This window comes from Cavia porcellus, unplaced genomic scaffold (assembly GCF_034190915.1).
Source record: "Cavia porcellus strain 051 isolate PalLab524CR breed Dunkin Hartley unplaced genomic scaffold, mCavPor4.1 scaffold_14, whole genome shotgun sequence".
Lineage (NCBI taxonomy): Eukaryota > Metazoa > Chordata > Mammalia > Rodentia > Caviidae > Cavia > Cavia porcellus.
Window position 1 is genome coordinate 71680911 of NW_026947497.1, and position 25937 is coordinate 71706847.

At 36.6% G+C, this 25937-nt stretch overlaps 1 protein-coding gene across 7 annotated transcripts in view; it reads left to right on the plus strand.

The window, feature by feature from the left end:
* Positions 1-23544, plus strand: part of Il1rap (interleukin 1 receptor accessory protein) — a 134234-nt gene extending 110690 nt beyond the window's left edge. For 3 of the 7 annotated variants that reach the window (XM_023560290.2, XM_023560291.2, XM_063261232.1), the window contains 3 exons: positions 5089-5232; positions 7266-7409; positions 17150-18471. In XM_023560290.2, the coding sequence (XP_023416058.2) occupies positions 5089-5232; positions 7266-7409; positions 17150-17868 (1007 nt within the window). In that variant the 3' untranslated portion in view covers positions 17869-18471. Of the gene's footprint in view, positions 1-5088; positions 5233-7265; positions 7410-9859; positions 13029-17149; positions 18472-21752 lie in introns of those variants that run through there. The other 4 variants (XR_010051668.1, XR_002788345.2, XM_023560293.2 and 1 more) reach the window with 4 other exon arrangements.
* Positions 23545-25937: the final 2393 nt, after the last annotated feature.

The following is a 25937-nucleotide window of genomic DNA, read 5'->3' on the forward strand; positions in this document are numbered from 1 at the left end:
TTTCCCCTTTGTCCCATGCCATTTTCTTCATTTCCTGTAAATTTTATTGTGTAAATGTGCTTACTTTTGATGAGATTAGCACCATATTTTAAGGTCATGAAGTTTCACCATTTTGGGGAGCTATGAGCTGTCTCTGTTTTTTTATTCGTTTATATGAAATAGGAATTAAAGTTTAATTTTCTTTTCATGTTAATATCCAAAACAATTTACTGGAGATTCTTTTTCTCTTATGCTGTTCTAGTGATTTTGTTTATATTTTCAATGGATAGATAATTTTTGATTAAAAGATTTTTCTTGACATTTTTAATCTAGCTCTTTAAAACTGTTATTTTCCCCTGGCTAATATAATTTATGAGTGAATTGGGATTTTTTTCATTTTGCTATCATTTCCTTGTTATTGTTTTTGTGATAAATTGGGGGATTTCTTTTTTTCTTCTTCATTGGTTTTGAACAATTACCATATCCTAATATAGGCTTGCATTTGTATGTATCTTATTTATTAGTCTTTCTTGTTCTGCAAGTTTGTATTTTTCACTTAAGGACTGAAAAATTTTTAGTCAGTACTTCTTCAAATATATCATCCTTCCTTTCTGATTATTTTAATCCTAGAATTGTATTTGTGGTACACAACTCAGTAATTCCTCTAGGCAGCTGAAATTCTCATTTTTAAAATCCATTTTCATCTGTTTTTGCTTTCTGTTTTGGTAGGTTCTAGTATATCTTGATAATTTTTTTCATCATGTCTAATGTGCAACATTTTTTATTTCAGAAATATACTTTTCAGTTTTTTAATTTCAATGTTTTCCATTGAAATACTTTCTTTGATATTTTCTATTTGTTCTTCACAGTGTTCACTGAACAGACAGATTTTAATATGCAGTTTAAAATATTTATCCAGTTCTTACATCATCTCCTGATTCTGAGTCTGTTTCTATTTGATGATTTTTCTTCTGAATATGGGTCGCGTTCTTACTTTTGCTGTTTTTTTCTTTGTGAAAGGCTGTTATCCCATTGTGCACTTCATAGATATTAGAACACTGAATGCCTGAATTTATTAGTTGACTTCCTTAGATACAGCTTTCTCTTTATTTCATCATCTCATGGATCTGTATAAGAATTTCCCTACATACCCTTTTTTACAGGACTATATGGTCCTACTTCTGAGGCACAGCTTTGGGAGTGTGGGAGCAGCTAAACAAACGTTATTTCCTCTATTGACTGGGTTCAGGTATCTCCAAGTCCTGCTATGCTCTTAGAATTATTCAACTGCTTGTTGCTATCTGACTGGCCTTGGCAAATAACACCCTAACTAAGCACAGATTTACATTTGACCAAAAAAAGTCATAACCACATGTAAGTTTCTAGAGTTTCCTTATATTCAGGTCTTTTCTCTGTGGTACTCAGGCCAGTGAATTCAATTTAACACAGTACCATTGAAGTGATTTTTCTCTCCTTAGCTCAGTGTGACCACTGTCTTCTTTTGACTTTGTTCCTTCTGTGCCATAATCCAAAAAGTGTCTGCAGGCAAAAAGTCAGAATGGTTATAGAGCTGATCTTTTCATATAATTTTTCCTCAAAAATCGCACTCATATGTTATTATTTGTCCAATTCAAGAAAAAACATTATTTTAGATATTATGGAAAGAAAACTACACTAATATTACTTTTCTGTGCACAAAAACTGAAGCCAAGATTGTGTAAGTTTTACCATACTGTTTCTAAATCAACCAGATCTAACCAGGCATGGTGACACACTCCTATAATCCCATTCTTGGGACGCTGAGGCAGGAGGATTGCTGTAGATTTGAGGCCAGCCGGGACTACAGAATGACTTCAAAGCCAGCCTCAATTGCAGAGTGAGACTCTGTCTCAGAAACAAAACAAAACAAACAAGTCTGCAAGTCAATTCAGTCATAGCTCTCTTGCTAACATCACTTTAAAAATGTATGCTGTTTGTTTACAATTTAAGAAAATGGTCATTAGTGTAATTCTAAAAATTATAAGGTATTTCCCACAATTTAGCACTGAATACTTGCAGGGAACAATTGAAAGTCTAGGCAACTGGCATTTGGTTTGAAGACTCAATACATAGAAAGATTCTAATTACTGCAGTGAAGATATATAACTGAAGATTTGCAAAGAGAAGGATGCTTGCAGAATTAGAATGCAAAGTGGGGGAAGAGTTAGAGGTGAGGCATTGAGAAGTTTTACCCAAAGGTTATTGGCTAGACAATTATAATTTGGAGACAACTGTTATTAAAGAACTTCAGAAGGAATAGAGGAAATTGTAACTCAAGGAGTAAAGGAAAGCACTTGGCTGTATCCTGTGTTAGGGTAAGAGTGAAATCAGCAGGAGAAGGACTGTAGGAGTCCAATCTAGTCACATTGCATCACCTGTCTCCTATTGGTCCAGTATTACATCAGCATAAAGCCGTTATGCCATAGCGCTAGACAGTCCAGTCAGGGCAGACGGAAAATGTGGACTGAGGAATACCATTCTCTGTAAGTTGGCCCTGCTTTATCTGAAAGCCTTGTATGGCGCTTCCTGCACACAGTGCAACCATGTGGAAGAATCAGACTGGTATATTATTTACGAATTAAGTCTGTTAAATAGCACTTGAGACTCCTTGATATTAAAGGAACAATACAAAATACAGTCTGTCTGACACATATGAACAAGTGACACAAAATGTGAAAACCCCATTAGAAATAAAATAGGAATTGGTGAAATAAATGTGGCAGAGAGAAATTCATGAGGGTGATTGAACTCTTAGTCATTAATCAAGGCATATATTGATATTTAGGGAAAAAAAAAAAAAAAAACATTTCAGGTAAATCTAGCCAATGACCTCTCCTAGCTACTGCCTGATTTTGTGTAGATGAAGAAAGCATCCATCCAGAGAGAACTCAAATAACAGCAGATAAAATAACAGCAGGATTAACCCAGTGTGCTGTTAACATAATACGTACTCAGAAACTCCAGAGACACAACGATTTTTATGCCAGCTACCTAAACTGATCTTAGTAAATTCTCAATAACTACACTGATGTTGCTTCTGGCATTGTATGATGGAGTTTTCTTATGTTAAAAGGACCATTTCTCATGGAATGAAGACATGAGTACCTGATAATAATTTTGCACTGCTGACTCTCAGGTTATACCTAAGGATTTATATCCTGGGTCTGGAATAACAAATTGACAGTGCAGCTTGCTCTTTTTTATTTTAAGGTATGGTCAGGCTCAGCTCTGGGTTGTTTAATGTTTTCTTTATAGGGTACATAATGGTTCTAGAGATGTTTTTCCCACTAATATATGATCAATAATTAAACTTTCAAACATACTGTGACAAGGTCCTTGCACAGTGGAGAGTCTCAGTAGCTATTCCAGCTTGAGTGCCGCCCTCCCATATCCTCTCTCAGCAGACACTTATCACCTACAGTGTTTCAGGTGCTCACACCTAACCACTCTATCTAAGATACATCTACCAGGCAAATGACTCTTGTTCCCCAGTCGCCTCTACCACACTACCTTTATTTTTAACATTCATGACTATTTAAAATTAGCATATCTATGGCCGTATTTACTTACTTGCCTGCATTGGAATGTTAATTCCAAAAGTGCAGACGCCATTCTGTCTTATGCAACACTATAGAAAATAGCAAATGTCACTAACTAATTACCAAATCAATTTATATCTAATGTGCATCACTCAGTTTCTGATCCAGCAAATGGTGTGTTCCTTCTTGAAATTGATGCTTCATTATCACAGCAAACATAATAACCAGAAGCTTCTGAGACCTAATGCAATACCTGGCTTCTTTTAAGGATATTGGTAGTACAAAGTGTTATTTGAAATGTTATTTGAAATACTATATGTTCTAACAGTGGCATGAGAGAGAAGAAGTCTGCTCCTGGAAGACTATGAATGTATAGTTTAGAGGAGAATGAGTGGGTGAGAAACCAAGCCTCCAGACAAATTACAGTGTAAGAGCAGTGCTGTAAGGCAATCATAAACCAGAGAAATGGGAATTTACACTGGCAGAGCTCGAGTTACAAAGTCTTACTCTATGAAACCTCATACAAAATAAAGACAGTTGAACTTGAAAACTAAAAAGGGAAAGGGCTGTTTCACCCAGATTCGTGGCAGAGCAAGAGCTTGCTATTAAGTATTTTTGAAGTTTTAGAGAAAGAGCTAAAAGTAAGTAAGGCAGGAAGGTAGCCAATGATTTGGTTGTAACAGACTTTCTTACAGGGATAGTGAGTTAATATCCAGTTTTGAGTTAAATCGGAATTACCTCACTCTTTGCTGATAGTTGAAAAAACTGCTAAGGTGTCTTTGATTTGAAAATAAGCTGTTATATGTGGAAATAATAAGATTTTGCAAGTCAGTTTTTGGAATGTATATCCTAAAACTGTGGACATGGGAAATCCTTCCAGAGCCAAGCATGGTCGGCATTTGGTGAATGATCCCCATTTCTCTGCAGAGAGAGAAAAAAAAAAAAAAAAAAAGGTTTTTGAAGCCTATTTGAATGATACTTTGCAAATTAAAAGCCTTTTATATGATACTTTGCAAAGTAAAATTAATGGAAAGTCACTAAAAATTGTACTCAATCAACTGCTTCAAAAATTAAAATTCTGCCAATATGATGGAATTCTCTAGGTAGGACTCTGGGAACTCCATCCTCACAGATGGTCAATCATAGAAGTGTGCTATTCAAAAATACCTTTTTGAGAATATTTAGGTAATAAATTGTACATAAATTAAATATTCTAAACCTTTCCAAATATTAACGTTCTACTTAAATTTGTGTATTGTCAAAATCTATAAAAATCATCCCATAGTTAAAAAGACACTCCATACCAAGTCCTAAAGGCCCACACATGCACATAAAAACATATATGACACAACCCAATATTAAAAACAAATAGTCCCTAAACTCTACCATGTTAACCATTTGTTCACACACGGAGGTCAGTTTCATGATTCAGTCATTTGGCTTTTCCAGCTATTGCAGGGAGATGGGTCAACATGATCACTGGAAATTAATTCGGTTTTGCTGTTATTTTTACTATAATTTCTTTTGCTAGCACCAAGATACACAGTGGAATTGGCGTGTGGTTTTGGAGCCACAGTCCTGCTGGTGGTAATTCTTATTGTTGTTTACCACGTTTACTGGCTGGAGATGGTCCTCTTTTATCGGGCTCATTTTGGAACAGATGAAACCATTCTAGGTAAGGAATGGAATTTTCATGCAAATCTCTTATATTGTCCTTAGAAAATGTTCACTTGATAAAAGCTAGATTAAATGGAAGATTTAAGTAAATGACCTTTCAACTCTTACTATCAAAAATCTTTCCAATGTATATTACCACCCTTGAGTAAATTGGTGTGATTTAATCTAGATTAGCATTGTCAAAATAGAAAATAAGCAAGCCTTTTGTTATTGCTTGTGTCTAGATGTCCTCTCAAATCCTCATGTGATCATAGGTGTGGCTTTTCAGGGGTGGCTGGATCTAGGATTTCTGCTACTGGAATTAAAAAAGTTATGCTTGGATTGATTTAAAAGTGTGATACTAGAATTAATGTTGTGAGTGCTACCTGCCTTAAGGATGGGTAGCCTATGTAAGACATAAGGGACAGAAAGAGCTGTGATCATGGCTTGTTGCCTGTTGCTTGCTTCTTGAATGTTTTTGCTCTCTTCTGCCTGCCATGATCTGTTTCTCCTCTGTGAAACCCTTCTGCTATGCCACTACCTTGGAGTGAGGCAATTATAGACTGAAACCTCTACACACTGTGAGCCAAAACAAATCTTTCCACCTTTAGCTTTAAATGTTGGGTATTTTTTCTCAGCAATGAGGAAAAGTAAGATACCATACATGAAACTTAATTTTTTCTAATGACTACATTAAAAAAAAGTAAAAAGAAACAAATGACAGTAATGATCTGATTTTGTATATTCATATTTTTATTTTACCACATAATTGATATTAAAAAGTTAATGAGACACTTTACATTCCTTTTGGCAATAAAATACTCAAAATTTAGAATATATTCTACAGTATACTTATAGTATACTCAGTTGACACTAGCTCTATGTCAAGGGACTAGCTCTATCTCAAGCTCTATCTTAGTAGACACATTTTTGGGGGTATCTGTATTGGACAGTGCAAGTTCACACTTTATATTTGAGTGCCCTATCAGCCAGGACTATCAGCATCATCTAATAACAATAGGAAAATTTTATATCTAATCTCTACTAAATCAGAATCTACATTTTAGCCATATTCCCAAGTGATTCATGTGTGCATTAGTTTAAGAAGCACTGGTCTAGTGAAAAAAAATGCCTTTAAATATGAAAGAAGCCATCTAAACGTGCAGACTATGTCTACCCCATAAAGACTCTAAAGAAGCAGGCTTTTGGAAGAGGTGCACAATCTGTATTTCTAATGACTTATGACTTCTACAGTCACACAATTTTGGGAAAGATTATTATATTGAATACATGTATATTTTAACTGTAGTTCTGTTCAGCTACAATTTAAACACTGTCAAAAAAATTTACTTGATTTGTAATACTAATGTAGTTTTGAATGATATACTATGACAAGAGTAGGAATTTTCTGTGTGGCATTAAATGCTAACACATATATTTTGCATTGTTGTTCTGTTAATTCACAGTTAAATGGGCTAAACCTCACTCTTTCTCTAATAAAGACTCAGTTAAGTGAGATTAGATTAGGCAACTATATGGGTCAGCTTTCCTGTTGCTGGTACAAAATACCTGACACCACAATTTAAAGGAAAAGAGGTTTAATTAGGTTTATGTTTTCAGAGAGTTCACTTCATAGTTAACTCTGTCAAAGGCAGACATGTCACAGTAGAAGGGAATGCTATAGCACACATGCTTTCTTCCTAGGGGACAGAAAGAAAAACACAGAAGAGCCCTTGAGACAGAAAAGGTCCAGAGCCTAGATACAGACCTCAAGGTTACACCTTTATGACACACACAGACACACCTTGAAGTATGCTTTGCCAAGCCCTAGGGAGCTCCCATGGTAATTATGTCAGCAATTAAAGGCATAGAGATAAAATAGCCATTTTTCTGGAGACTGTCACAAATAGAGAATCATATTGAATCTGTCATGTAATTTATGCTTGTAAGAAATAAAACTGTCTAATATGCAGAAGTTAGATTTAAGAAAAAATAAGTAGTGCTATTAATAAACTCTCCTAATTTATATTGGATCTGTGCTCCTTTTGGTAGATGGAAAGGAGTATGATATTTATGTATCCTATGCAAGAAATGCTGAAGAAGAAGAATTTGTCTTACTGACCCTGCGTGGAGTTTTGGAGAATGAATTTGGATACAAGTTGTGCATCTTTGATCGAGACAGTCTACCTGGGGGAAGTAGGTATTTCAGATGAGTACAAATGACACCATCCTGAAAGGCAAAGGTGATCCTTCACTTTGGATCAAATGTGAAACTCATAGCTTCTATTTGTAATGTTGGATATTTAATGTGCAGTTTGTAAAGGAATAGAGATATCTTTATAATTAAAACCACATTATAGTCTGTGCACTTTTCAGTCTGACTTATGGTTTCAAAATATTTGCCCTTGTAATTTTTAAGAACTCTTTACCAGAAAATTGGGTACATGGTGGATGAGGACTCTATTCAAGTACCACAATGTTCAAAGTTCTGTTTAGTCACATTTAGAATTTTAGGTTTAGGTTGATTTCATTTGATTTGTCTAGAATTTTCTTTTTACAAAGAATGTACAAAAGTAAGTTTCTTTTGCAACCTGAAGTTTACTCAGTTTTGTTGAAATTGAGGTATAGAAGAGACTGCATCACTAATAACAATTAGAATATTTCCTTTTGTTACTTGGGCATTTCCTTTCCTTATTTTCTGACAAACTAGTGCTACTCACATCCTCCTTTTCCTTAGTTCTGCATCCTCTTTTCTATCAATTATTAATTGGAGATGTAGGGTAAAATGTGTAAGGCTATAGAGCACTCTCATAGATTTAAAAAAGGAAAGCTTCAGTTCATGAATATTTTAAAACAACAATATAGGTCAAGTGCAGCTGGTGACACCCTAATGATGAGAGTATTAAAACAGTAACAATTATAAACCTGCTGCTAAAATCCCTACCTGAAATTTATATAATGGCTCTTTGAAATTTATATAGTGGCTCTGATGGTAAGCATGACAAGCTAATTTTCTTCCTCAAAAATCTTGTTTACGTTAATCATTTGTTATGTGGCTTGGAAAAATAATATGTGGATAATTGAGACAAATACAGTTGAGTTGGATGGATCACTTTCATTATCTTTCCAGTCCTCAACCAGAGGCTCATCATACTTGTGTCCTATAGAAAACATCTCCTTTAGTGTAAATTTGCCAGGAAATCATGAATTATACAGTTAAGGAATAAATTTCACTCATTTTAATATTTAATTTACCACATCCCTTACTTGTTCATTTATTCACCATATAGTCACCCAACAGTGACTTGTTTACTATGTGAAGTGTTAAAGAAAAATAAACACTACATAACTAGGTAAGAGCCTCCAATAAGATTTAATAGTTCTTCGAAGAACTCAAGCTCTGCATAATTCCCCTTGCATCTCGCTTTTAACACATGACTCTTGAATCACTTTGGATTCTCCCTGCTTCTCACTCAATCCACTTTGCCTCTAGGTCTTTTTCTATGCTTACAACCTATGGTCAGCCTCCAATGAAGCTGCTTGGAGTAGATAGCGTCTTATTCCTGGATTCTCTTCCATGTTGCATTCCTAGATTTGAATTGCAAGCTTTTGGTACCTGTGCAGATTAAGAATCAAAACGACTGCCTCAGACTGTTCAGCCTTGATATAGGGCTCACAAAGACAGCATTACCTGGAGATGACAGTGTCTCTAACCCATGGAGGGGATTATGCAGTCCTTGCTAAGCATCTATAAAGAGAGATTAGTCTGAAGAATTTAGTGACAGGAATTAATCAGAGCCCTGACAGCAGGATAAAATTATACTGCATTTTCATTTTTCTACTTTTATTACTTGGAGAAAGTATTTGCCAGTTAGTGAAAGCAGACTCATCAGCTGACAGTTGCTAAAATACATGGCAAAAAAAAAAAAAGAAAATTAAAAAAAGACTATAAAGAGAAAAATCTAGAAACAAATATGGTGTCTAGAGCACAATGAGGTAGAATCACAGTTGGGAATAAACTGTTAGTTGAAGTATTATTGGACTGGCCAGAAGTTTTGAAATTCCTACTCCAAGAAATAATATTTCTCTGAGTCAGGGAGCTGTCCAACCATAGATAGAGACTTTCTAAACATGAAGGTTCTGCTCTTCTTCCCCTGTGGTAGGGAAAAAAATTTGAAATTTTATGATTTTGATTCTGTAATAGGTAACTTTAATTCTTTCCATACTAGAGAGTCTGTTCATTAGTGTCTAAGGGTAGGAAGAGGGACTCAAAACTAATTCCAATGGGCCACGCTATGCCACACTGAAGAAACTGATTTTGGTACAACACATCCCCTGTGGCTCAGATACTACTTTTGAAGACCATGGTCACAGTCTTGTCTCATTTGGAATTCTTTTGGGAGGAGAATATACTTATATAGTGTCCAGTTTCCCTTAGGAAACTGACAGTTACTGGACAGCATGACAGTTAGTAGACAGCAGAAAAAAGTTTTTTAAAATGTTCCTGGTAAAAAAAAAAAATTTAAAAAAAAAATTTTACTTAATTTCTCAGCTGTCATCTAAAGCCTGCTACATTTGCTCCTTGAGCCCGATGCTTCTGGAGGGTCCTCAGCCAAAACTAATCCCCGTGGTGTTTTCTTTCCCAGTTGTCACAGACGAGACCTTGAGCTTCATTCAGAAAAGCAGACGCCTCCTGGTTGTCCTAAGCCCCAACTACGTGCTCCAGGGAACCCAAGCCCTCCTGGAGTTCAAGGCTGGCCTAGAAAATATGGCCTCTCGGGGCAACATCAACGTCATTTTAGTACAGTACAAAGCTGTGAAGGAGACGAAGGTGAAAGAGCTGAAGAGGGCTAAGACGGTGCTCACAGTCATTAAATGGAAAGGGGAGAAATCCAAGTATCCACAGGGCAGGTTCTGGAAGCAGCTGCAGGTGGCCATGCCAGTGAAGAAAAGCCCCAGGCGCTCTAGCAGTGACAAGCAGGGTCTGTCCTATTCATCCTTGAAAAACGTATGAAAGGGAAATGGAAGGAGTGAAAAGAACCAGGGGTGCTCCTGGAAGGAAGAGCTTCCTTTTCATCACTGCCAGTTCTTGGTTTGATAGGCAGAAAAATAATTCTGAATGAGCCTCCTCATGGGGATAAATTCAGGGCGACTGCATGGCTGATTGTTCTGCTACTCAGGCAATACCAAGGTTCAGAATGATGTTGTCAAGTCTTGCCTGTCTCTGATGTCACTAAGAATGTTCTTTGCAGGCAGAGACTTGGTTGATAAGAATTCCCCCCTCCCCCTTCCCCTCTCCTCCCCCTCCCACCCGCTACCAGTCCCTCTCCACCTCTCCCCTCCCTCTCCTCCCCTCCCTCTCTCTGGCTTCCATTTTAACACTATGGAGCAACCTTGCCTGTAGATTTAAAGATCTTTTGAAGATGCATTACCTGTTGTCAGGAGTATTACAAGATTATGAATGCAGTTTTCTCCTTTACTTTTTTACTTATCCATTAAAAATTTAAAATATAATCAGGGCATACAGTCATTTTAGCTGCCGGGTATGTTTGCTCACCTTTAAGCATTACACCCACTTAGGGTGATAGAAAACAGTGTAACTAAAAATGTTCCTTACCGTTGATTTAACGAACGTGCTAGATTTCCTCCTGTTATTCCACATTTTCCCTCATCTCAGGTACTTAACATCATGTTTGTAAACTTGAAAAATAGATCTTAATGTTTGCTGTATTATAGTCAATTCTGAGTCATCTACAGATTGAACTGTATCCATGCATCTAACTCCTCAGTTCTTACATCAGTCACTCAGAGCCTACAGGTGAAAAGCAAAGCAGATGCTGTAGGTGGCTCACACTTGGTGCAGTCTGAGAGGAAACCCTGAATGGTGCTAATGGAGAGCAAGAAAGTAGCAAAATGCTTTTAGTGCATTTTTGACTTATGAAAAGAGCACAGAGGATGATGTTTGGCAATTTGTCTTTGAATCCTAGCCTTGCTAATGTGAGAATTGGAAAAAAGATTTCTCCATATTTGTGTCTCCTTATTACAAGTTTTAGCAGGTAGATTTAGAGAGGTCTTGAGAGGTGCTTTTAGCATTAATATTCTAAAAGAATTAATTGTGCTTCCCATAATTTAGTCATCAGTACAGATAATGATTTAATTCCAAATAAGCCCACCTAAAAGGTTACTGTCAATTAAACTTGCTTTTAAGTAAAATTGTACTACACGTCAGATTTGAAAAAGTCAGCTCTAAGTGCAGAATTTACAGAATAGTGTATATCTGTGTACATGTAGAATATACATACATGCATATTCATGCAGAGAAAATTCATACATGTGTGTGTAGATATAAATATCCATAATCAGTGTTTCTGTGTATGCACATGAATTTTCTATTTGGCTGGTATATATCATGACCACTGAAACAGTATTACAAGCCACTAGGAACTTTTACTTTTGTGCTGTTTTTAAATTGTGTTTGTACTGTTATGTGTTTGTGTTGGTATTTTCAGTTCGTTAATATTTGTGAATTCACAGCTCACAGAGTGGTAGTTGCCATTAGCTATCTTCTTTAGATGAGTGTCATAACTTACCACTGCCTACAGTAGGTGATCTAGGTTGCAGGGCAATCAGCTGTTCACTGAGCATCCATGGTCATTGCTAAACACTAGACAGCCATCTGGTATTAATTGATCTTCTGTACTATTCCCAGCAGGGCCATTGAGAAACTAAGCTATGTTAATCTCTGTGCTCAGGTATGGGAACTGTTGAACAATACAGGACAATGAATATACCTATAAATAGGCAACGCAATAATCCATAAGTTAAGGAAGGCCCTTATCTCAGTAGTGTAAATGTGAATAAGCAACTCTAAAATTAACTTCTATGTTATATTGTCCTGCATCAGTGTTGTAGTCCATAATAAACCATTCTCTGTGTGAGGAAGAAGTTTCTCCTCTAAAATCTTGATATGGTGGCATTCTTCGAACCATTATTTTTAGACTTATTAATGCTTTTCTTTATTACAAATAACTATTAGTCCTCCTATTAACTCAAATCATAATGCCAGAGGAGAATTGACTCCAGGTAAACTTTCATCTTTTTTTTTGGCTTGAGTTTAGGTAAAGAAGGGAGAGTCTCATCACCTGGGGGCTATTCTTTTGTTATGCTGCATTTCTTTTGCACTTTTCCATTCATATTTATCCCAAATCCTGTTGGGTATGCCTAGAAATTAATTTTTTCTATTTATATTACTATGTTCGGAACTGAATGCTTCCAAATGTTGTAATATAGAGCACATCAACTCTAAGCCACAAGTCTCATTCTAAGAGAATTTAGTTTCAAGTTTTGTTTAGTTTAGTGTTTTTATGTTTCAGAAGATGCCCAGTACGGATTATTTGAGGGAGATGGGGACACATATTTATAATTGATCAAGCAAGAACAAATCATGTCTCTTAATTACAAAAACAGAAAAGAAGTAAAAAACTAGTGGTTTTAGATCTGTGCTACAAGGACCTTCTGCACCCGGGGTAACAAAGAGTCATGCTGTATAGAATGTCTAATTCCACAAACTCAGTTTATTTAATTCTCCTTTGTACTGTAACTTAGATGATTCCGTAGTATTCTAATAAAAAAGCATTCCGTTGTATTGGGAAACATGGTCACCCCACTTGTTATTTACCAATTTTCTTTTGATGGTTTTAATATTTTAAGGTTACCTTTTTAATTTTATTCATGAATTTTGTATTTTCCATTTTTCATTTGATGTGTGTAAATTTTACGTATTTTTAAAATAAACCATTTATTTTCAGCTTTGAATTTTATTTTGTGCATGTGTTTATGTCTTTATTTTCATCTTTGGGCATAAATATGGGGATAAAAATAAATGCTTATACTTATAAAAGGAAATCAAATAAGTTACAGTAGTTCAGCTTCTTTCTGAGAGAAATCTGAGAAAGAAGGAAAATTCTTATCAAGAATATTTCCTTTACAAATTAGCAAAAGAATTAAGTGTACTAGGATATCTTGTGCGTATTTGTGTGTGTGTATTGTGTGTGCGTGTGTGTGTGTAGAGGCAGACATAGAAATGCAGGAGAGGATTGATTCCTTTATTAAAAGAAATACAAACTTACTCGTTTTGGTTCATGGGTAGTTATATGAATATTTTATCTTTTAGACTTAATATGACTCCAAGACAGATGCTCTGGAAGGAGATCAAAAGATTAATGCCCTGCATTAATATGTGATAATTTGAATCAGAGAGGCATTCCTATAAAACTTCAAATAAATCACTGAAAAATATTTGGATGTATTTTCTTTTGGGGTGGTAATATTGAGCCCTTAAAGATAAAGGATGACACCTTACTTTTAGGATAATTCCTATTTATATCCACTTATTCAAAGAATATTTGTTGAATCCCTGTAACATCCTCGGAGCTGGTTAACTTGGTAAAAATTTTTCTACTGAAGTACTTGACTTTTGCCAACCAGTACCCATGGTTAGAGTTAAGATCAATCAGTCAAAGTTACAAGGAAGTAGATGTCTGTTCAATTAAGAAACACCTATAGTATAGCTGAACGTTAATGGAATTCACTGTTCTCGTACATGATGCATCTCCCATTGCAGGAGTTACAAAAGAGGCTTCCTGAACTCATGTTAGATTTTACTTGTGAACTTTTTGCATTGGATAAGTAGTGATGAGTCTTAAATTGCTTTCAACCTTAAACACTTATATGACCTTCTTGGACATAGTGTTGACTACTCAAAAGATTCAGTCTCAACATTTTGTTACCACCACTCACCAAGTTATTACTGACCTTGTTAAAAGTCTCAAGATATTTTCTTTAGTCATTTACGGATGCCACTAAGTGTTTCACCCAAGCAAATCCACAGTATCACATGTGAGACACATGTAACAGTATTGCATTTGTAGCACATGTAACTAGACTGTCTTGTTTTTCTGTCCTACCCAAGAGATGTAAAATAACTTTCACAATCAGCTAGGACACTATTTCAGCAATATTTTTTATCTGCTACCGGTTTACACTACACGGAACTTTTAAAGCCTATGTTTCTCATCAATTCATGTAAGGCGATGCTCTACAGTTAGTATTAGGAATTGATATGAATTCAATAAACATTAGTATATATTCTTTCAAATGATGCTCACCAGACATTTTAGGAATAATTTAGTCAAATTATTTATTCAGATGTTCGCTGCATGCTACTCATTCATATAGTTGTCCAATTTGTTTCACCACCCTAGAAGTCTATTCTTAAGTGCAGTTTGTAGGTGACTGAACTCAGATTGAAGGATTTGAAAACAAAAACAATTAATAGAGACAGGGAGATTTTAATGTAGAGCTATCTTCCATATTAGGTGCTCACTTTTTATTACACTTCAAAGCTTAAAGGACAGAAAGAAACAGAAATAGCGTGGGGCATGAGAGAGGTTGGGAGGGAGGGAGAAGAAAAAGTTGCTATTGTTTCTTCCACCAGTATCCTAGATACGGAATAAAATTATAGGAAGATTATGACTTTTAAAGAAGGAAATGTCCCTGCCTATTACAGGGTTCTGTGCCACTACTATGACTTCAAAACCAACTTAGTGCTGCAAAAAAAAAAATTTACCCCATTATTGCACAGCCACATCTTGTTTGAGATAAACAGAAAACAATCTAATTTGCTACTCCCCATGCAAATACTATTCAGTGTTAAGATACGATAATAGCTCTCAATGTCAAGTGGGAAGTTTTGACAATATGGAAGTTATCTTAAACTCTGCCACAAAGGGAGGCGCTTCCTTTACAGTAACAAGTGGGGAGCCCTGGGTCTCTGTGAAGCCTCTTCTGAGAAGCATCTCCTTTTTCACTGGACTACATTTGGAATTCTGCCACGTAGATCTGTATTTACCATTGTCCTCCTTCAAATGTATGTCCTCTCTGTTCTGGAAACATTTACACATTTTTAAACAGCAACAAGCTCTTAAAAGCAGTATTTTTAGATCAAACAAAGGATTGTATTTTCAATTGTGGTATCCCTATTGAAAAGAACATACACTTTTCTAAAGTGAGTTCTGTGTTTTGAGGAAAAACAGCAGACATACCCTGCACCCCTACCCCACACACTTGTGGAATTTGTACAAAATTGCTGCGTTAAATGCCAGCCATGTTGGGCTTTTTTGTGTTTATGAGCCAGAAGAAATAGAAAGGTTTCTAGTCTTATTTTCTCCATTTTATTTCACAAGCAGCTTCATAAATTCTGAGTAGCGCTAGAGAGGACAAAAAGTACCAGAACACACACATGAATTTGAAGATTATTGCACTCAGAGGTTTTATCTTTCTTTTTTTTTTTTTTTTTTTTTTTTGAGACAGGGTTTCAGTATGTAGTTCAGGTTAGCCTTGAACTCACTTTGTAGCCCAGACAGGCCTCAAACAGCCATCCTCCAGCTTCTACCTTACAATAGCTGGGCATACAGTGTTTGCCACCATGCCCAAACACACACAGGTTTTGAACAGAAGTAACAGTTTAAATTTATCTTGCAATTTCAAAACAAAAATGCTCTAAAATATGTTTACATTCTTATTAAGTCAATCAAATGTTCTTGAAAACTGACACCTTTTCCAATTCATATTCAAATCCATGTTAAATTCTCTGATTGGAAACAAAAATTAGGGAAGGTTCGTAACCCCCTCATTCTCTCTCAAGTTCTTAATCGTCATACTCACACCTTCACGCTGTCGTCACAAGCTGAAAAGTGTCTCCAAAGTGTAAGTACAACTGAAGTTTGTCTTTAGAGTCTGTTTTAGGGTTATCAGAGCCATGATTTACACATGTGAAACAACTTTCTTTCGGATAATCTCACTGTTGGAGTTCCTAAATCTCACTGTGCATTAAGTACCGCATTTATTTGAAGAACTTTCTTTTGGGACCTGCCCAAATCCACCTTATTAACTATCAGAATTGAGTGATTTGTAAAAGTCTTAACTAATTGATTGGTTAGTACCCTTTGTCGTTGTTTTGTGGCTGATTTCTGGCCAGTTCTTTACAGAGCACACACACAAACACTCATACATGTTCATGAAAGGACAAAAAAGGAAGGAAGGAAGGAAGGAAGAAAGGAAGGAAGGAAGGAAGGAGGGAAGGAAGGAAGGAAGGAAGGAAGGAAGGAAGGAAGGAAGGAAGGAAGGAAGGAAGGAAGGAGGAAGGAAAAACAATAAACATTATTTGACAACAAAGCCAAGGTTACACCCCTAAGTTAGATATCAAAGGAAATACATAATTTAAGGATCTCAGAAGGCAGTAATTCCTGCTGTATTTGGCTGATCAAAACATCGTGTCTGCTATTCAAATATTCTTAGAAGACCCATACATAAGCAGAATATTCCTCATAGAAAACTATAACAGTGGTGAGGTGAATTTAAATTACATTATGGATGGAATAAGAGAAAAATCCTGAACATATATAGTCTATTGGTAAGGAGAAAACATAGCAGCATTACAACTGTTGTCAAATCCTGCAAACGCTGGGGGTCAGATATGTGACTGGTCAAACCTGCAGAAATGGATATTTCAGAACAACACAGAAGGAGATGCTTTTAGAGTTGGTTGCTTTAAATACCAATTTTACTTACTGATTGATTGATTGAGTGATTGATTTGGGGATGGAAGGAAGACTTTGTTAAAGAAAGGGATGCCAAAATAAGGTTTTGCAGGAGCAGGAAAGGATTGAACTGAATTCCCTCCTCCTCTTTGAAGTTAGTAAATTCCCCTCAACTATGAAAGAGGATGGAGTCAGTGAGATTACTTGATTTCTTGAGTATCGAAAATCTGTATTCTCACATATTTCTCTGTTGCCTGCCCTTTTTAGGTTTGACCATGCGGACCTGGGCTAAAAAGTTTTCAGTCAACATTATACTGTTTTCTCATTTTCCTGTAGATACAGTGGAAGCAGTTTTTGATTTCATTCAGAGGAGCCGGAGGATGATCGTGGTCCTGAGTCCCGACTATGTGACAGAAAAGAGCATCAGCATGCTGGAGTTCAAACTGGGAGTCATGTGCCAGAACTCCATCGCCACCAAGCTCATTGTGGTTGAGTATCGTCCACTTGAGCGCCCGCACCCAGGCATCCTGCAGCTGAAGGAGTCTGTGTCTTTTGTGAGCTGGAAGGGAGAAAAATCCAAACATTCCGGCTCCAAATTCTGGAAGGCCTTGCGGTTGGCCCTTCCCCTGAGAAGTCTGAGTGCCAGTTCTGGCTGGAATGAAAGCTGCTCTTCTCAGTCTGACATCAGTCTGGAGCATGTTCAGAGGAGGAGAAGTCGTTTGAAAGAGACTCCAGAACTGCAGAGCTCAGAGAGGCCCTCGGGGGCCCCTGCAGCCCCAGGCACAGTGTCCAAACCCCGAGGGAAGCCCTCCGCAGCCTGCCGCTGCTGTGTCACCTACTGCGAAGGAGAAGGCCAGCTGAGAAGCAAGAGCCGAGCAGAGATCCACACCCAACCCCAGTGGGAGACGCACCTCTGTAAGCCTGCCCCCCAAGAACCAGACACTCAGTGGATACCAAATGGCACCAGATTGGGACCCCCTGTGTCCCAGATCTCTGCTCTTGCTCTTCACCATTTCACAGATCTCTCTAATAACAATGACTTTTATATCCTATAGTTACTGCGTGGTTATATCCTATAGTTACTGGGTGGTTGCTGCCTATCCCTACCTACTAACCCCTCTTTCTGTCATGAACCTTTGGGAATAATTGACTTTTTATCGTCTAGTGGACTATCAGGTCTGTGTCCCTTTTATTGATTTTTAAAAACTATTTATTTCTAGGAGTCAAAAGACCCGAAGAACCTGAATCCAGAGTTACTCCCTCTATTGGCCTCAGAAGAGCACACTCTTCTTGGGCCCTAGAAGGTCAGTATGTGAACATTGCCTAAAGTCTGATCCTCTTCCCGATGGTTTAACAGTGACCCAATAACTTAAGTACATTTCCATTGTGGATTGATTTCATTTTATGATGAGTCAGTCAGGTGCCCTTGGGCTGTGAAGCTTACAGGGTGTGTATATACCAAGGGAGCATCGTGGGGAAGAGTTGGTTCTGGTGGAAGTTGTAGGACAGAAGCTCAGTAGACAAACCTACAACGCCTTTACCCCAAAGAACCAAACATCCCCGCCTAGGAATACAGGACACTCTCTGTTTCACTGTACATTAGTGTGCTTTGAACTTCCAAACATTGTTAGCATCAATAAAGTTCTATTTTTATGTCACTTCATTTGTACTAACAAGTTTTTAACTCCTCTCCCTTCTACTTTTTCTGACTTTTGCATTCAAATGTGAGTGAAGAGTGGTCCATTTCAGGAAATTGAGATTTGGTTTGGGTACCAGGGAAACCAAGCTGTCCCTATAGTTTCTTCCTGATGTATATTAAAACAAATCTAGGAAAGAGCCAAAAGACAGTCAGGAAATGTTTTCAGTGAAACAAAGTTCATGTAATAATTTTATTGTTCTCTCCAAAGCTGACAGCAGAAAATTTCGGTATTGTAAAGTGTTCAGGGTAGATTTTGGTGTCTGGTCACTTTTGCTCATTCAGAACTGAGAAGGGATATTAAATGCAAACACCAACAGGGATCAGAAGATAACAATTTTTTTAATACAGTGCTAGATATAAGCATAATGCCATTGGTCCCTACTTAGTACTGTACCGAGGTGGATGGAATATAGTACAAACAAGACTTTCTTTCCTGCAGACATTTTCCCATAAAAATTAAGAACGTATGATATTTGATTTTCAAGTCTGTACTGCAGTAGGGATCAATGAACCTTTAGATGACTGAAGAGCACATATTTCTTAAAAGAGAGACAGTTGTTATTCAGCTCCATTTGTTTGCTGGCATTCATTGATTTATCCCCCTGTGTTGCCAGATGTTCTAGTTTTTTGAAAAAAACAAAAAGTGTGGATTTTTATGTATTTCCTCAATTACAGGCTGGCTTAGAGTTATTTTTAAAAAGTAAAATGAAATCAAAGAGCCAAGGAAAACACATCTGTGGGACATGTCCAGCCTGAGGGCCCCTGGTAATTTCAAACTAAAGAATTCAGCCAAAGAACAGATGTTGTAATGGGATTCAAGTGCCACTGGCAGTGCTGGCATTGGAGAGCAGAGCTGGCCCTGAGAATGTGTGGGGATGTTTATGCCCCCACAAACTGAAGACATATGAGCCTTCAGAATATGGTTAATCTGACCCCCTCCTACAGGACAGTGAAAACACTAAAGTTGAGTGTGTCTTCTATACATTCTGGAGAGGTCCCCTGTCTTGTGGGTTTACAAGAAAATTAGAAACAAAGTCTGCTATTAAACGGAAGCAGATCAAAATAGGAAGAGACTGTAGTGACTTGAGCAGTCACCTTTGGTCTGTTAATCCTGGCTGCAAGTGAGCTTAGCTCAGTGAGTGTCAGATCCTTTCACTGTTGGAACGAGAAACAAAAAAGCTCGTCTCTACACTGGAGGAGATAAGGGTCGTCCAGAGAGTGAATGTTACTCACCGTGGAACACATCATTAGACAACGACAAGAAATCCCAACAGACTATTAACTGGAAAGGCCTTGTTCTATATTTCATGCCTGCTTGAAGATAGTAATCCATGTTTGATGTGTGTTCAAGGGTCTTATCTTGGCAGACGGATGGCAGCTTCTCCCCAAATTTGTTAAGGATGTGTAACATCAGAGGCTGCCAAGCCTGTAGGGGGGAAAGGAAGGGTCTCCTAGCCGTATTTAGCCTTATGTTTTGTTAACACAGTATCCCAAACTGCACAATATCTTTGCAAAAACTGACATACTACTTTTGTTATTTCTAAATTATTTTCTGAGTGCCGAAACATAAATGAAAGAACTAATGGCAGAAAAGATGAAATTTAACATTGAACTCTTGTGAACAGCTGTGTAATTTGTGCACTCGCAAGGCTAAATTTTGATAAGTATCAATTTCTTTTGACAATATAAGTACAGCGTAAGCAATGCAAAGTCCCAGCTTTGGGAATTAGTGACCTAGGGGTCAGAATGATAATGGGTTACACTTTTACTTTATGGAGAAAGGTCCAGAAATTCTGTTATTATTCCTTGACCCATTATGCCACAGCTGAATGTGATAGTGTCATATATTTCAATGAGACAAGTGATAGTAAGGGCACATTTTTCTTATAAGCCATGAGTATGTGTAATGGAAATGACATAATTATAAGGTTAAATAAATACATATATCATTATGAAATAAATATTGGCTTTTTAGGAATGTGAGTTTAAAGTCAAGTAGTCTTTTTTCTAGCTCAGCTGTGATATCTCTGAACTTCAATCTGCTGCTAGCTAGAATGGAGGTAATATTAATCTCACTGAGTGTTGTGAGCATTAATTGGTATATTACAAGTTTGCGTCATATCAATTACTTCTTTTTTAAAAAGTACTAATTCAGTTTGGAACGGGAATCTATTATCTAGAGTGAGTGACTTTCCTAAAGACACTCAAGCAAGTTGGGAATCTAAACTCCTAACAGGTTTTCCAGTGTCAACTGGAGGAAACAAAAGATAATACTATTATTACAAAGTCCTCCAGATGGAACTATTTCTGTAGAACCACAGAATATCAAATAAAAATCCATTTAAGGTAACTGTATAAACTAGGGTGTCATTTGATCTTGTCATACCATGATTTTATAGGACGTTCTTTTTACACATTGTAAATTTAAAAAGCAGTCATTTTTAGTGTCTTCTAGTCTCAATGATTGTGCCATATGTTTTACCCCCAAATATACCATTTTGCATTTTTCTTAATGAAATACAGAAATGCATTCAATAGTTACCTTGAAAAGAAGTTTAATCTTTCAGTAGCTTTGGGAGATATTATACATTCTAAAATTATCTCATGGATAACTAGTCTTAATAACTATTAGAACTCTAGTAATAAGATATTCACTTCCATATTGAAGGTTTAAAGTGATTGGAAAACTAATGTTCATTTCAGAAAAAGGTATGGATAATAAGTTGAACGCATCATTAAGATATGCACAGCACAGATAACTCCTATGGTAATGTTCAAATTTTTGTGCATCTGGGAATCACTGGGGACAACTCACAACTCAGGGCAGATCCCTTTGGCTGAAGGGCTGTTGTATGAGGTGCTGGGCATTGTCTAACAATCTGCATTATTTTCAACTGTGACCTTGATAATGTGAATATGGTATTTCATGGGTAAAACTTGGAAATCTACTACTTATAATAACTTTTCAAATCTTTTTCATAATTCCTATATTGTTGTTCAGGTTGTAAGGAGAGAAAGCCTCCTCTAGGGTTTTTGTCTTGGACTTCACAAAGTATATTTCTTGAGTCACACACAAGAACCTCTTTATATTCGTACTGAGATGGATAGTTCTTGACCCAACCCAAGAGTAACTAAGTAGGTGTGTCCAATCTGTACTTTAAATAACTTTCTCAGATGAGAAACAAAATGTTTAAGAGCTATTAATTTTTACTTCTCTTTTACTCCTCTTTACTCTTGTAGGCTCCGATTTTCTCCAGCCAAAGAGGACTACGAATCATCATTTTAACAAGGTGTTTGCAGGCAATAGATCAAATTACGGGGCATGGTTAGCCCTTGGAATTGGCTCGACACAAGGAGACAGTTGTATACAGTGACTTGTAGAATGTATTTATGAGACATGAAATATCGAACATTGACATTTGTGACTTGGTGGGATTGCTGTAGTTATCACGTGCATTAATTAGAATAAGATAAGCTATGGGGCTAACAACCCCAACATTTGAGCAATTCCATACACGAAGCCTTGTTTTTTGCTTATGCCACATGTCCAACAGGACATTTTTTTTTTCCCCCCTTTGGTAGCTTTGCCATCTGAAGTGTGTCGCTTGCTGTTGATCTATACTTCAGGTTATATCCACATCCATTATTTTCATAGAATTTATTGACCAGGACTAGCTCCAAGATCCTGATGTGGTCATAGGGAAAGTCAGAGATAGTACAGTCTTTCTGTGTCCCTAGGGGGAAAAAAATGAGTTGACCTTAGAAAATACAGACATACATAGTTTCTTTCTTCTAGATAGAGAATGAAAATGAGATAGCCTGAACAGGGAAAATGCTATAAATTGAGACAAAACTCATGCTCTGATAATGAAGGAATAGAAAGGCTTGGTTGCCAGCACCCCAAGGTAACAGGATAAAATAGCACACAGAAAATAGTACATATTTTACATAAATGTTCTCCAAATAAGAGTTGCTGGATGAAAGCATACTGATATTGACAGCTTCTCCTGAAGAGGAAGCATGCTTAAAGATGTGGAAGTCACTGTACTTGCTTACTTTCCTTTCAGTGGCGTTAGCTCCCTAAGAATGTGATGCTCAAACTATCTGCAAATGAGCCATTTCATTTTGGATATGCAAGGAGCCTCAGAAGAATTGAAGGCATTTAGAACACAGCAGAGCATGTAACACAGTCATTGAAAAAACTACATATGAGCCATTTATCTGAAGCACTAAACAGGGGATTAAAAATGTGCAAGTTAAAAGCTCAGATAAAGAAACACATGCTAGTGTGGGTTGCAGTCTCTCTATGATCTGGATTATGCTTGTATTAAAGATAAGACTTTTTATTATGTAAACTATTGTTTGATTCTAAGAAAAAAAGTCTCTGGACTGGCAAAGATGAGTTGTAAGATGTTAAAGTGTAAGTGAGTTACAAGGTTGAACAAAGAAGTGTCATTTCCTAATGTAAGGTCCAAATTCAAAACCTTTTAAGAATAATTCAAAGGCTTTTCCCCTTGGGAATTTCGAACATTGAAAACCATTTAAATGCGAAGAACAGCACTGAAATGTTTCAATGGGAAGAGAGAAGGCAGCCTCCAGATAAATTCTGAAATCAGATCATGAGTTACTTTTATTTTATGTTAAGTAATGGGTGTTTTTACACTCCCTTGTTTTATTTAAAAAATTAAGATAAAGTGGGATACTCATAATTTACTTAAGACTCAAGGCATCTAGTATTATTCATTTTTCTATTGTCATAGGCTGTGTCACGTGCTTTCAGTTAATTTATTATTAATGGCATCATGGTTTGAAATATCTTGTGAAAGTGGTTCATAACCAAAATTAAACATCACCTTTCAAAAAAATGTAAATAGCTGGTACTGATCCCAGCCTAGTAAATCTCCCTGAATGATTTAGATGTGTGTTCTTATAAAGGATGATTGCCTTAAGTACTTTTAAACTTTTTGAAAATTACTCAATGGAAAATCAATGATGATATATTCTAAAAATGAAATAAAAAGTTAAAAACAAATCCTCATATGGTAGACAGTATTCTTTTTTAAAGTAAAATATCTTGAAACATATTGCTAAATACTGTATTTGAATTTTTAAAAATAATCATTTATCATTTATAATACTTTATGTCTATATTATTGACATTATTATGAAATTACATAAAACAGAAGAATAACAATGCACATAAGATAAACTTATAGGAATAATCAACACAATTACTAATCTGTGTAGCAAAATGGGAACCCCTAATATTTATTATTTCATGTCACTGGTCATCTAAAACAGGATAAGATGTTTAAGATATAAGGAGTTGTTTATGCATGAAGACAATTATTGTAGATTATTTCTAAGAAGAGAAACACACAAAACAAGGGAAAAACAAGCTCCACTAACCCATTTCTAAGCATCAGTAATATAAAATAGAAGAGAGATGAGTAAGATCTCTGTAGTATTGGAATGAAATGCACAGTATGTAATTGGTTTCAGGATTTATGGAAGAAACTTGGATGGTTATTTTCATTATAAACACCCTTGATGTAGTAGAAAAATGTTGCAATGGACTCAGAAGATATACTTTGAAATATAAATTCTTTTTTGAAAGTGCAACTTTAAATAACTCATTATTATTTTCATATTATTACTTTCTTTATATATCAAATGGGGATATAACAATACCTATCTTGAATACCTAAGATTAGATAAATATGAAGCTCTAAAATCTATAGAATACATGTTTGGTGGCATTATTAATATTAGTATTAATATTTTAGTATTAATATTAGTATTAATATTTAGTATTTTGTTAGCAAAGAAAGGTAAGAAAATAAAGGGAATTCGCTTAAATTGTAGAGTAATGGAGTGTTGTCAAAGCACATGGTCCAAAGCACATGATCTAACTGGAATCTTTTATATGTGAAATTTATAAATAGAAAGTTTAGCTACTGGTTGCTTTAAGTGTTAAAAGCAATGAAAATGGTATCTGAATAAGTAAGAAGTAGGAAAAACAACCCTGATTGTTTTGCATTGCTGTAAGAAATAACCCTTTAGAAACTGAAATGAGTATGTATTACTCAGTTTCCATGGGTCAGCAATTTGGTCTCAGCTTAGAGACATGGTTCTTGCTGAACGTGACAAAGCAGGAGACTCCCAAACTCTTGAGTGGGGTTTGTGCATGTGAGTCTTACCGAGGATAGAGAAGCCAGGTCTTCCACAAAGGCCTGGCTGTGGGTAGGAAACCTCAGCTTCTGCCTTGGACACTTCCCTGCAGGAACCTGCCCATGGGACTTCTTGAGTACTCCAGAGCGAGTGATCTAAAACAGAGATCAAGGAGGAAGCCAAAGTGCCCCTTACAATCTAACCTATTTACAAAACGACACTGTGGTCTCTGCAATATTCCATTTGCCATACATAAATTGTAAGACCAAATCCAATCCAGGAGGTGAGGGATTGACATCTCCCTCTTTTTTCCTTTTTTTTTTTTTTTTTTTTTTTGACTAGGATTGAACTCACGATCCTCACTTGCAGGCACAGGTGATTTATCTACTAAACTAAATCCCCTGCCCTGACCTCTCCCTCTTGAAGGAAGGTGTGCCAGAGGACATACAACGCTTTTCATCACAGTAACACAGGTAGCTTTTTACTTTTCAGTTGAATAAATTAAGGACCCCACCTTCACAAACCATCTGGTCTTTAACTTTCTCAAATTCAGCCCTAACTTGGTAACCCACTGGCAGTAGAGGTGCCGCCCCTTCAATGAGACCTGGCTCTCTCTGGTTAGGACATTATTTTGCCTAGCAAAGAATGACAGCATGGGGAAAATTATGTCTTCTGGGGTCCTGCTCTCTACCTCACCCATCTCCTCTCCTGCTTGACAGAGAACGCAAGCCATGCTCTGGAATATAGGTACAAGATAGATGGGGCTGGTGAGCCACATGGTTGGTTTGGGGTCTGACTCTTGAAATTTAAATTTAATTTTGGAATAACCTTTAGATATATTGGAAGTGACCGTTTATTCCAAAAAGCAACCACTGGGTAATCGCTTTGCCTGAAGTAACTGAGACTCCCCTCTTCGCTCTGAACGTCAATGGTCATGTAACATTAGACAAGTGATATTATCCTCTGTCTCGTACTTCTGAAACCTCACAATGATGGGATTGGAGAAGACATTTGTAGGATGCTATAATTCTATGATTCATTGGTTGACTGAGTAAAGCTTAAATAATCCATTACCCTCTGCGTATATACACAGCTACCCCTGGGGTCTGGTGATAGTAGGAAGAATGCTGAACAAGCAGGAGGCTTTGTCTGGGATGAGCCATCTCCACTCCCTCCCTGTGCTCGCTTCCAGTCCTTATAACACACATTTCTCACTTGCAAAGTTGTATTAGCTTCTCCCTTATCTGTTTTCCG